This window comes from Dendropsophus ebraccatus, chromosome 4, assembly GCF_027789765.1.
Source record: "Dendropsophus ebraccatus isolate aDenEbr1 chromosome 4, aDenEbr1.pat, whole genome shotgun sequence".
NCBI classification, from domain to species: domain Eukaryota; kingdom Metazoa; phylum Chordata; class Amphibia; order Anura; family Hylidae; genus Dendropsophus; species Dendropsophus ebraccatus.
In genome coordinates, this window is record NC_091457.1 from 41088684 (window position 1) to 41101019 (window position 12336).

At 41.6% G+C, this 12336-nt stretch overlaps 1 protein-coding gene across 3 annotated transcripts in view; it reads right to left on the reverse strand.

Annotated features, from left to right (window-relative positions):
* The window catches only part of SIGIRR (single Ig and TIR domain containing), a 31675-nt gene extending 23580 nt beyond the window's left edge, over nt 1-8095 (reverse strand). Inside the window, exons 1-2 of one of the 3 annotated variants that reach the window (XM_069965649.1) lie at nt 7886-8095; nt 7513-7567 (exon numbers count right to left, since the gene is read on the reverse strand). In XM_069965649.1, the coding sequence (XP_069821750.1) occupies nt 7513-7519 (7 nt within the window). In that variant the 5' untranslated portion in view covers nt 7520-7567; nt 7886-8095. Of the gene's footprint in view, nt 1-7512; nt 7571-7741; nt 7762-7885 lie in introns of those variants that run through there. The other 2 variants (XM_069965648.1, XM_069965650.1) reach the window with 2 other exon arrangements.
* Between the last annotated feature and the right edge of the window lie 4241 nt (nt 8096-12336).

Genomic DNA, 12336 nt, shown 5'->3' on the forward strand with positions numbered 1-12336 from the left:
ACTTTTTAGTAAAATTGCTCAGTGTACAGTATTAGTAAATGTACTTAAAGCGCTTACTGACAGCAGCTCCCTGTGCACCTCATATAGCTAAAATCAGGCTCCCCTCCTCCAGGCTGGGCTTCCCTGGTCTGTGATGAGTCTGTCCATAAGATGGCTGACCTGGAGGAGCATGTGACCATGTCCCGCCTCCCAGTGTCCACCATAGGCATATACAGGCTCAGTGGCGGACACTTGGGGGCGGGGCATGGTCACATAATCCTCCTTGTCAGCCATCGTATGGACAGATTCACCACAGAGCAGGACAGCACAGCCTGCAGGAGGGGAGTTTGATTTTAGCTCTATGAGGTATACAGGGAGCTGCTGTCAGTATATATATTGAGTACAGTTAATACTTTACACTGAACTATTTTACTATAAAGTGGCCAACCCCTTTAAAGATGTTGTCCAGCGAAAAATTATTTCTTTCAAATTAACTGGTGTCAGAAAGTTATATAGATTTGTAATTTACTTCAATTAAAAAATCTCAAGTCTTCCCATACTTATTAGCTGCTGCATGTCCTGCAGGAAGTGTTATATTTTCGGTCTGACACAGTGCTCTCTGCTGACATCTCTGGCCGAGACAGAAACTCTTGTCTCGGTTCCATATGAATCCCCATAGAAAACCTCTCCTGCTCTAGACAGTTCCTGTCTCGGCCAGAGATGTCAGCAGAGAGCACTGTGTCAGACTGAAAATAAAACACTTCCTGCAGGACATGCAGCAGCTAATAAGTATGGGAAGACTTGAGATTTTTTAATTGAAGTAAATTACAAATCTATATAACTTTCTGATATCAGTTGATTTGAAAGAAAAAGATTTTCGCTGGACAACCCCTAATACAGGGGGTCAGGTTCTATCAGCCAAATGGGAGAGTGGCTATACATTGTGCTGCTTGCCATGGAAGACCTCATAAGTGAACGTAATACATGGCACAATAGAAACACCTACCTTAGACCTATACTTTTTTGCAACAATTTGTCGTTTTTATTGGTATCATTTTACATACAACTTTTTGATTGCTCTTTTCTTATCTTTTTTGGGTGTCAGATTAACAAAAATAACACCATTCTGGCAAGGTTGCTCACACAAGCCCTGATAAGAGAGGCCTACTACCAAAGGTTTTACCTTAAAGACTAAATTATCTGGGGCTTCACTTGAAGTGTTGCTCCTCTCTGCAAAGCTGAATAGGCTTTCTGTCCTTCACTTGTGTTTGGCATATAAATATAGCCGGGATCATGCCTGCACTGGCTGCATTCTACCTATATGGTGTTTGTGCACTATAAACAATGGCTTCTATTGAGCAATGTCCAGAAGTCTCCAAACAAAATCCCTCCAGAGGGACAGAGAAGGTGCAGGTGGCTTTCATGTAGAGAACCTCCTGAGACGTTACCTCTAGACACTACAGTAGCCAACATATGGTGGGGTCTTCACACATGACCCTTGGCTCAGGCCCACCAGAAGACATGATGAGGACACATACTCCATCTATACTTTTTCTTATTTTTCTATTATCAGTAAGGTTACCTGTGAATTAACCCATAAGAAATAGACTCTAATGCCGTGTCCCCCAACCTGTGGCTCTCCAGGTGTTGCAAGACTACAACTCCTAACATGCCTGGACAACCTTGTCACCACCCTAAAAGGTTAATCTAACAAAGCTATGTAGGTTTTTAAAAACAGTTTGAAACGGGTATACTTAAGGCCCTATGAATAGCTGTAATGGTGAGTTTACACAGAGAGATTTATCTGACAGATTTTTTAAACCAAAGCCAGGAATGGATTCGAAAAGAGGAGAAATCTCAGTCTTTCCTTTATAACCTGTTCCCTGTTTATAGCCTGTTCCTGGCATTGGCTTAAAAAAATCTGTCTGTGTAAACGCACCCTTAGCGGCCAATTTGCTGATTGGACAGATAATCGACCCATGTAATAGGGCCCTTAGGCTTCAAAACATACAGAATTATGAACATGCAGTTGAAAATACTCTACGTGTGTATAGACCCTTTTTTGTCTGTATTTTCAGCTGTTTTCTTACATAAGGTTTTGTTCCTACACAGTTTTTTTTCAGCTGCCCAAAATACTTTGTGAATCCACCCTAAAGCAGGCCTTATACATAAGATGGCCATTGGCCAAACTCTTGTTTGACTAGCAGCTGTCCCTCCCGACACCCCCATACACATGCGCCCTCGGCTCCGGTGTTTGCACTGGAGAGAGAGAATTAGGCCGCTGCCAGATGCCTCTGGAATCTTCCCTGAAAAAGGATTGGGTGGCTAAAATACAACATGCCCAAACTTTCTGTCCCCCAAGATCATTTGCCAGGAAGAGTCCGGAGTTCTCATTCACTTAAATGATGTGAATGGCCAGTATTAGACTTTTATGGAGTTTGCTTAAAGAGTCACTGTCGTATTTTTTTTTTTTTTGCAGAAATCAATAGTCCAGGCGATTTTAAGAAACTTTGTAATTGGGTTTATTAGCCAAATCTGCCATTATCTGCATGTAAAAAGCCTTTTCCCAGGTCCCCCCCTCCTTCCTCTTTTTCATCCACTCTGAAAAATCTGAAAATTGTGACTTGTTGCAGGAGATGTACTCTGTCTGCTCTAGGGAGAGGGGAGGGGGAGGAGGAACGAGAGAGTTAGCCAGCAGCAGAAAGCAGATAACAGAGGATTACAGGCACGGAGCTGGGTGACAGCTGTAATCCGAGCTCAGACAGGTCACTGGTGACTGTCACAGGAGATATCCCGTGAGGGATTTGTAGATTAACTCTTTGTTGTCCTGTTTTGGTCTTTTCTTTAGCTCTCTCCATAGGAGAACAATGAAGACAGGGGGGAGAGCTTCAGACTGCTTTTTCATGATAAAAATGCATTTTTCGGATAATAAACCCAATTACAAAGTTTCTTAAAATCGCCTGGACTATTGATTTCTGCAAAAAAAAATTTCACGACAGTGACACTTTAAAGGCGTTGTCCAGCAAACATTTTTTTTTCCAAATCAACTGGTGTCAGAAAGTTATATAAGTTAGTAATTTACTTCTATTTAAAAATCTCAAGTCTTCCAGTACTTATCAGCTGTATGCCCTGCATGGAATTATGCTTTATTTTCAGTCTGACACAGTGCTCTCTGCTGCCATCCCTGTCAGAGACAGGAACTGTCCAGAGCAGGGGAGGTTTTCTACAGGGATTCCTGTCTTGGCCAGAGATGTCAGCAGAGAGTACTGTGTCAGACTGAAAATAAAGCAATATTTCCTGCAGGACATACAGCAGCTGATAAGTATAGGAAGACTTGAGATTTTTAAATAGAAGTAAATTACAAATCTATATAACTTTCTGGCACGGCACGAGTTGATTTAAAGGGGCAGCGACGTCCACTCACCTCCCCGGTTCCAGCGGCAGGTCCTGAAACGTCACGTCTCAAGCCCTTGACAGAGACAGGAAGCGGCCGGGCAGCAGGGACCGTATCGCTGCGATACGGGACCCGCTCCTGGAACCGGGAGGTGAGTGGACGTTGCTGCCCTCAGCCACCTCCTCCCCGGCCAGATCGAAAAAAAGCCCGCCTGCCGGAGTAACCTTTTAAAAGAAAAATATTTTCACAGGACAACCCCTTTAAGCTTTCTCTGTCTTTGCTTTGTTTTAACAGATGTCGTTCACATAAAGTGGGTAAAACCCAGCATTTGGGTTATGAAGCATCCTTTAGTCATGGCTTCGGCTCACAGGTCATAGGAGGACTTTAATGTAATAATTAAACTGACAGCTCAGCCCTGACTATGGATAGGGCAGACCGGCTGCACTATGAAAAGAGGATGAGTTATACTAAATGCTGTACACGTAGGTCAGTAGGCAATGTCCATTGACCGGTGACATGGTAAAGAATTATCCCAGCTTTGACTGCAGTTGGTACAAGGCAGAGCATGAACGAAGGTCAGACTCAGTCACTAATTCAACTGATAATCGGCATGACCACTCCTCCATCCACCAGCCTGCCAGAAGATATCTATAGAGGTATAATGTGTCTGCGCTGGCCAGCTGCAACCCACAGGCAGGAATTAGATTAGCAAAAGTTATTAATTCAACTTCATATAAGAGAACGGCTTTTACCACCCTCTAATACATGTGCATCATAAGGATAGCTCCCTTTAAAGGTGGAAATGCACATACCAAAGCTGTCTCTCCATGCCTCCATATACACATTAATGTGTTCTGAATGGGGAGGGGGTAAGTGGCTGCCAGACAGCTCTGGTGGAGGCCTGAGGTGGACTTGGCCACCATCTGTATATGTACGGGAAGGTGTTAAAGGGGTTATCCAGCACTAAGAAAACATGGCCACTTTCTTCCAGAAACAGCACCACTCTTGTCTCCAGTTTGGGTGGGGTTTTGCAATGGAGCTTAACTGCAAACCACACCTGAAGTGGAAACAAGAGTGGTGCTGTCTCTGGAAGAAAGTGGCCATGTTTTTGTAGCGCTGGATAATCCCTTTAAGGGCAGGAATTGGCAAGAATGAATTGTTGAGGAATGTAAATAAGGACGATATGTGAATCCTCCCACACAACCAGACATGGATTAAAAGAGAATGAGACTTCTCCTTGCATTAGCTCAAGAAACTAAAACATAAATTTAAAAAAAAAAACAGATTGGTTCACACTGCGTTTTAAAATCTGTTTAATGGAAAAACAAATGAAAAAATGGATGCAAAAACAGAACTGTCCAGAGCAGGATAGGTTTTCTATGGGGATTTGCTACTGCTCTGGGCAGTTCCTGTCTCAGCCAGAGATAGCAGCAGAGAACACTGTGTCAGACTGAAAAGAAAACACCATTTCCTACAGGACATACAGCAGCTGATAAGTATGGGAAGACTTAAGATTTTTAAAAATAAGTAAATTATAAATCTATATAACTTTCTGACACCAGTTGATTTGAAAGAAAAAGATTTTTACTGGGCAACCCCTTCAAAGACACCACTGTAGAAAGTCCACAGCACGTGAGTGTAACCTTGGCATAGTCAGACAAGGAACATACTTCTAGCATGTATCTCCTGATCTCTTATTATAATCTATGAAGACTTTTTTGGCCCTATTTATACACGCTACATATTTCCAGCCACAAGATGCCAATTCTCTGTAGCTCGGGAGACAACACCCTAATTCAACATTGTAGAATCTTTAAGGCTGGATTCACACGGGGGAAGATTTACTAAGCAAAACACAAAAAGAAAGTTCAGCTCACCGTGTGTATGTCAAACACATCAACGTTGGTCCTCAGTTAAATGTGAAGCAGGTGGTGAGAAGCATCCGGGCCGTACTCTGGTGGTAGAATATACATGCAAAAGGAAAGTCCACAGCTTCAATAAAATTTTTCAAGTTTTTTTACAACATCCTCTTTAAATCTATAATGTAACATTAAAAAACACTCCAACGCGTTTCAGGACACAGTCCCTTAATCATGTCATAATTTAGGGACTGCGTCCCAAAATGCGTTAGGATGTTTTGTTACATTAAAGTGACTGTACCACCAGGCCCAGGCAGAAGCACTGGAGGCGGGCCGACCCACCCTTAGTGGGAGGAAACCCTAGCCCCTCTATGATAGGGTTCCATTGATTCTAATGGAGTCACGTCATCGCGGGGCTGGGGTTTCTTCCCACTAAGGGTACGTTCACACTTACCGGACCGGCAGCGTATTTTCTGCTGCAGATCCGCCGTAGATTTCATTTAATTAACTGAACACAGCATTAAATCTGCACCATCAAATCTGCTGCGGATCCTGTAGGTGTGAACGTACCCTTAGGGTTAGTCGGCCCGCCTCCTGTGCTTCTGGCTGGGCCTGGTGGTACAGTCATTTAAGTATTTTAAGAGGACGTTGTAATAAAGCTTGAAGAATTTTAAAGGAGCTGTGGACTTTCCTTTTGCACATATGATTTACTAAGGCCAGTGTTAGGTTTCTGGAATGAATACGGGGGGAAAAAAAACCTGGAGCCAATGCTATATTCTGTTTTAGAAACTTATTGCTGCTAGGTTACAAAAAGTTACAAAAACTGCCAATTCATCAGCGGTGTACACCAGTTTTTTGGCACATAAAACTTGTTTTCTCTTCATAAAGAAATGATATATATATGTAAAAAAATGTCAAATATATGTTCCATTTTCTTGTTGTGTATTTTTTTTGAATCACATAAATCAGTAAATTACATGATGTTATGGTAAAAAGGCCACAAAAAACACCTGTACTGTAAGGCTATCGTTCACACATAGTACTTTGGCTGAAAAAATACTGAACGAAAGACTGACGGAAATACTGTGTGTGAAGATAGCTTAACATGGTATTCAGAATGGCAATAAAGACATTAAAAAACAGTTCTTTTTAGGCTTTTTTAAGTAAAAAAAAAAAAAAAAAAAACACCTCATGATGTGTGCAGAGGCCTAAAGAATGTTTTTGTTCTATTTTCACCTATTGAAAGTAAAGTCTGCATTCCAAAGTGCACAGTCGACAGCCCTTAGGGCCTAAGGAAAGGTCGTCACTGATCTGGTCGCAGCTGCCCTCTGGGGCCATTCCTGGGGTATAAAGTGTGTAATACAAGAATCAAACCAGACACAGGCTATGAACAATGGTGGTGCTGTTTATGGACAAACAAGCAATTCAAGACAACCTTGCAGTAAGGCGGGGAATGATATGTGCTCCTGGCTGGTGCGGGTCTCAGCCAAAGACCCCAGACGGCCAAAAATTTGACTTATTTTTCTTATTTTTTTGAAGATCGGGCCAATTCAAAGGAAAATCTTCAACCTTCACTGTACTCATACGATAGTATAAGTACTAATATGTACTGCCAGTTCCTTAGCAACACGGAGGAAGGTGACACCAGATCTGCATGTCCATGCGGGAACCAGCCCTTCCATCCCCAGGTCTGCAGAGAGGACCCTGTCTGCCACGATCTACATTTTGCTTAAGAATGTAAATTTATTTCCCCCATTAGAAATGGCCCATTGGATGGCAGGAGACATCTGGCCTTATTACTAAATGGGTACAAATGATTTCTTAATAAGAGTTAGCGTCAGAATTAATAACAATGTAAGAAATATTTAATCCACTATGACGCCTTTAACAACACAGTTTTCATGTCAGTTTCTCTTAAGCTTACTAAAGAACATTTTCCCCATCTGATTTCATTGAATAGGTTGTTTAGACCAACTTTATAGCCATAATTGTTTTGTCCATAAAATTCATCGTTGGGCACCTTTTTCTATACGTTTATGGCCAATAATACGTCAGGGTTTTTTTTGCCTTTAAAAAATACATTCCAGAAGCAAATAAAGAAATGGACCAACAAATGTTCCAAATGGAAAAAGAATTGTGATTTAAAAAAAAAAAAAATTACAGCTAATAATACAGTGGTGCACATAGCTAAATACTAGTAATAACACTATGAAAAATGGTAACATGTATTGGGCATGCTGTAATAGTAGGTAATAGCGTAACTGGACTGCTAATACTTACCGGCCATTATCGTGGAGCGTCACTTGCTTATCGCAGAGAAGAGGATGTTTCCAAGCTGCTAAAAGACAGAGAAGAACATGTGACACCCAGACCCATAATACTGTATACTGTGATAGTAACTACGTAAACCCCGTTAACATCACAAAACATTTAAAATAGGTTTTAACAATACAAATGTGACCATCTCAAGGTCACGTAATGGCTCCAGGTGGAGATACCAGGAACTCACTTTCACTGCCAGCTCTGTTCATGGAGACATTTCGCAAGAGATATACAAACTATACACACAATCTGCCACAAGAAATACTGAAGGAAGCCAAGGGAGAAGTGGAGGAGAAGAGTTAAGACCAGGACAAGAGAAGCTAATGATTACCTCTTTACATGTCAACCCAGAGCTGCAAGAATGCACAAGACCAGGAGGAATGCCGCATCCACCAGGAAGGTAACGGACTCTGAAACACACAACTTTCCAGGAAGGTCACATAGACAGCCTTTATATCCAACTGCTCGGAGACACCCAACTACTACCTAGAGCCTGTGTGCTCTTCTGTACTATGCTCCTAGCCTGGCACCCTCAACACCTGTGAGAGGAGGAGCGGGAGGAGGGGAAGGAGAACCAGGAAGTATCTGACTACCTGGATGAAGTGAGCTCAGACACTGCAGCATTGCTCAATGATCACAAGGTAGATGGCTGGGGAGTAATAAGATCACCATATCCACCCTCACCACCATGTGAGTGCAGGACACAAACATTTTTATGGTCTTGATTCTGCCCTTTCTTAGTGATTTGCATTTAGTTTTCTATTGCGAGTTTCATACTTCCTCATGCATAACTAAATGCATCTTACTTTTGGAGTATCTTCTGCATATGGTAGCTATACCTATGGCACTTTTCTTTAGTGCCATAGGTATAGTGATAGAAAAATGATTACCTGCTTCAACTTCTTTCCTGTACTTAGTTGTATTGTGTGGGCAGTGCCATTGGCTTCAGTGTTGTGAGTATTCCATGTACTATGGTGCCTCTGTCTGTTACCATATGGTTTATGGTGCTGCTGTAGATCACCATATTACATCACTCATTTTTTTTATTTCTATATGGTTCCATTGGAAACACAGTACATAATGTGCATTAAAACTTCTGAGGACATGATGGCAATGCCCAAAGTGTTATTATAGGCCACCTTGCACCTCATACTGATGATCAGCATAGATTTAGAAACACAAAAGCATTTAGATTCCTGGAAATATATTGGTAGCTTTAAAACTTTTTTTTTTTTTTTTACACTTGTACACTTTCATCGCTGTCAGATGTTCCCCCGTGTATATAGCTAGTAACAGTCCCTAATGTGAAACACCTACAGCTAACCCAACATGCCCTAAAAATACTAAACAAATTAGAATAAGATATTTTAGTATAAATGGTTACTACGAAGCAGAAGCAAAGAGGAGATAAAAAGTTAATTCAACCCTACTTTTTATTTGTGTCCCATACACCCAAAGTATATACCAAAAAAAAACGAATTCTGCTGGATCTCAAATCACTGGTGGAGGGGAAATGGGTCTCAACTAGAGGTAGCTTTTTTACATGTCCTACTGACACCTTAACTTTTTTAGTTTTTAATAAATAGCTGGGGGTAGTGCAAAAAATAAAACTCTGATACTCACCTACCCCTACTCACCTCCTAAATTTTTTTGATGGCTCACAGTTCTGTTTCTTTCCTGCTTCTTCTTCGTTTTTGTAAGCCCCACAAGAAGTGTTCCCCAACTACTGACCCGCCTTAATAAATGATTGGCTGTGCAGGCAGTTCCTGTGGGGTCGAATAAGGAAGAATTGGAGACTGTCAGGGACTAGGAACCATCCAACTGCAGGGATTAGGGTATCACTTTTTTTTTGTATCTTTACATCATTCCCAGCCATATATCAAATGTTGTTTTATCCCCAAAAACTCCAATATTGCAAAATGAGTTAACAAAATTAAAATAAATGTTAATAATAAGGTTCTTCCGACAATAGAGAGAAGTTAGGCCTATTTTTCATGGAATTTGCGGATTACATCTAACGTATACATCAATAAAAGCTCCTGGTCCGGTGTTGAATGTATCCATAGGCCGCCATCCATTTGTGCCCAAGAGCCTTGTTTTGCCCCTATCAGGTATACGTACATTAGCACAACATTTTTTTTTTTCGTAAGGGAAGGCACAGCACCAGCATACTGCGTATTTTCCTCCCCTCGGCCATGTGGGTGGTGGGAAATTGGTTTATTTAGGACACAAAATAAAAAAAGAATGTTGAAGGTTTTCTTCTGTGTATAAAATAAAGGAAACCTGTAAAGTTGAAATGTACCAGACACGACAGACATAACTGTGGGTCATAGTATGTTTGCACACCTGTCCGTCTTTCCTCCATAGGCATTTTGTGTTCCTGTCGACCAGTGATTCAGTGAGAAACTTCTCAGGTTTCCCGAGAATGCCTGAAGGTGACCAAATTCTTCAGTACACTTCATTTTACATTTACTTGTCTACAAGCTGAGATGTACATTGAGTCTTATGCTTCTTTTGATGTACAGAGAGCAATGGAACAATATCAGTAGTCAGCGATAGCTGACTGATTTATTACACAAAGCATTCAGTGAGGGGAGTTATGTTACTCACTCACCCACTGGCACTTACTGTCATCCACCAGTTCACTCACACACTGGCATTTACCATCCAAAGTCCATATCCTCATGCAGTGAGCAGATATCCATCAGGAGCTCTGTATGTGTAGAGTGTATTATACACAGGACATTTACCACCAGATCAATATCCTACTACATAGTAGAGAAGATGTCATCTATAGATGAGTGACTGTTTTGGCCGACAGGAGGCACGAGACCGAGCACCAATGTCAATGATTGCCACTTGCTTTTACATCTCAATTAACTGCTGTCCAATCGTTCATGACTGTCAATTGAGGAAACATGGAAATTATGGGGTCTGCTTTGGACTGTAAAGCCCCTATTACACAGGTACATGTGGAGAGCAAGCGAGCGCCAACCTGTCAGGTCAGCGCTCGCTTGCTCCTCATTTACCCGCCCGCTGTTGTCACTATTACACGTGGCAACAGCAAGCGGAGGAGAAGCAGGTAAGACCCGGGGGGCTGCGGGGAGCTGCCCAGGTGACAGTCTGATCGTCCAGACAGCCCATAGGAGACATGGAGCAACGGCAACAGATTGTTAACAGGCTGATCGTTGGTGTTTCAGCCTGTTTAAAGACAACGATCAGCCGACATCGTGCATGTCAGCTGATAATGTTGTCTTCTATTACACAAAACAATTATCGTCCGCAGAGGTCGGTATCGGACTAATGCGCCCGATAATCGCTTTGTGTAATAGGGCCTTAAGTTAGCAATGTGTCAAAAAGCAATGTCATCTTACATACCGAAGCATTGTCAATGGATAAAAGACCCATAGATTAAAGTGGGTCTAAGGTAGTATAATTCTGACTATGTTCGGATTTTTGTGTTCTTTGTGGTTGACTGTGTTTTTTAGCCTTACACAGATCTCTTATACAGTAGTACCTCAGTTCTCCAGCTGCTCTGAACTTTTTATTAGAAAAGTTTGTTTTACAAAACCGCTCTGCAGTACACCACAGATCGCACAAAGAGTGCTGTCGGTGTTACTGTGTGGCTGCGCTGTGTTCCCTGTTGTTTGTCACCTGCTTGAGCCTTCCCCTCTAGTCCTCCCCTCTACTGTATTATCTGTACTGGCCGCATCCTTCTGCTGGCACCATGCACCTGCTCTATAAAGAATGACATGTAAGGGGGCCCTGTGTTTATATATATATATATATATATATATATATATATATATATATATATATATAAAAATTTTTTTTATGTACAGTACTGTACTGTAGTGGAATCAATAAAACACATTTACATTACTACGTATGGGGAACAACTGCTTGGTTCTCAACCAGCCTGGTATTCAAATACCGGTGGCTGAAGTAATAAGATGCAGCCAACATGAATACAGCCTATGGCTAAGGCCGCATCCAACGTCTTCAGCCACTGGTATTCGAATGCCGAGCTATCGGACATAAGCATGCTCGAGTTGCACTCATCTCTACTCACTACATACAACATACAAAAGTATGAGCATCACAGTGAGATGGCCAGAATGTTCTTTTTCATTTCTACATGAATGTGAAGACACAAATCCACTTGTGTAGTCAATACTGCTGTAAGATTTTGCCATAGTTGCCCTTTAATCTTAGTTTTAGTAAAACATACATGAAAATTACCAAAAGAGCCTTAAATAACTCTTCACATAGACATTTCCTTTACCAAACACATCACATTTGTACACATAGAGGATGAGGTGAGCTACTGTAAGGGAACCTGTCCGAAGGGTCATTCTTAAATGAGTATATTGGGTTTTCCCCAAGCAGGGGGCTACTTGGTAATTCTAATACTCTACTTGACCAAGAAAGAAGTCTTGTTCTGGAGGAAACTTCATTTATATACATTACAGAAGGGTTAAATTGTTCCGTACTAGAGATAAGTATGACTCAAGCATGCTCAAGGCTGCAAAGGTTGGCGAGGTTAGATGCAGCCATAGGGAGTCCTGGAAAACATGGATACATCCATAGGCTATATTCATGTTTTTCAGGACTCCCTAAGGCTTCGTCACCCACCAGTATTCAAATGCAGAGTTAGCAGACTTGAGTGTGCTCTAGTCACACTCATCTCAACTCCTTACAGATCTGTACAGTGGTAAAAGCTACCCGTCCCGGTGGAGGACGTATGTAAGAGCATTGTCACAGTCTTTTCTAGATAATATA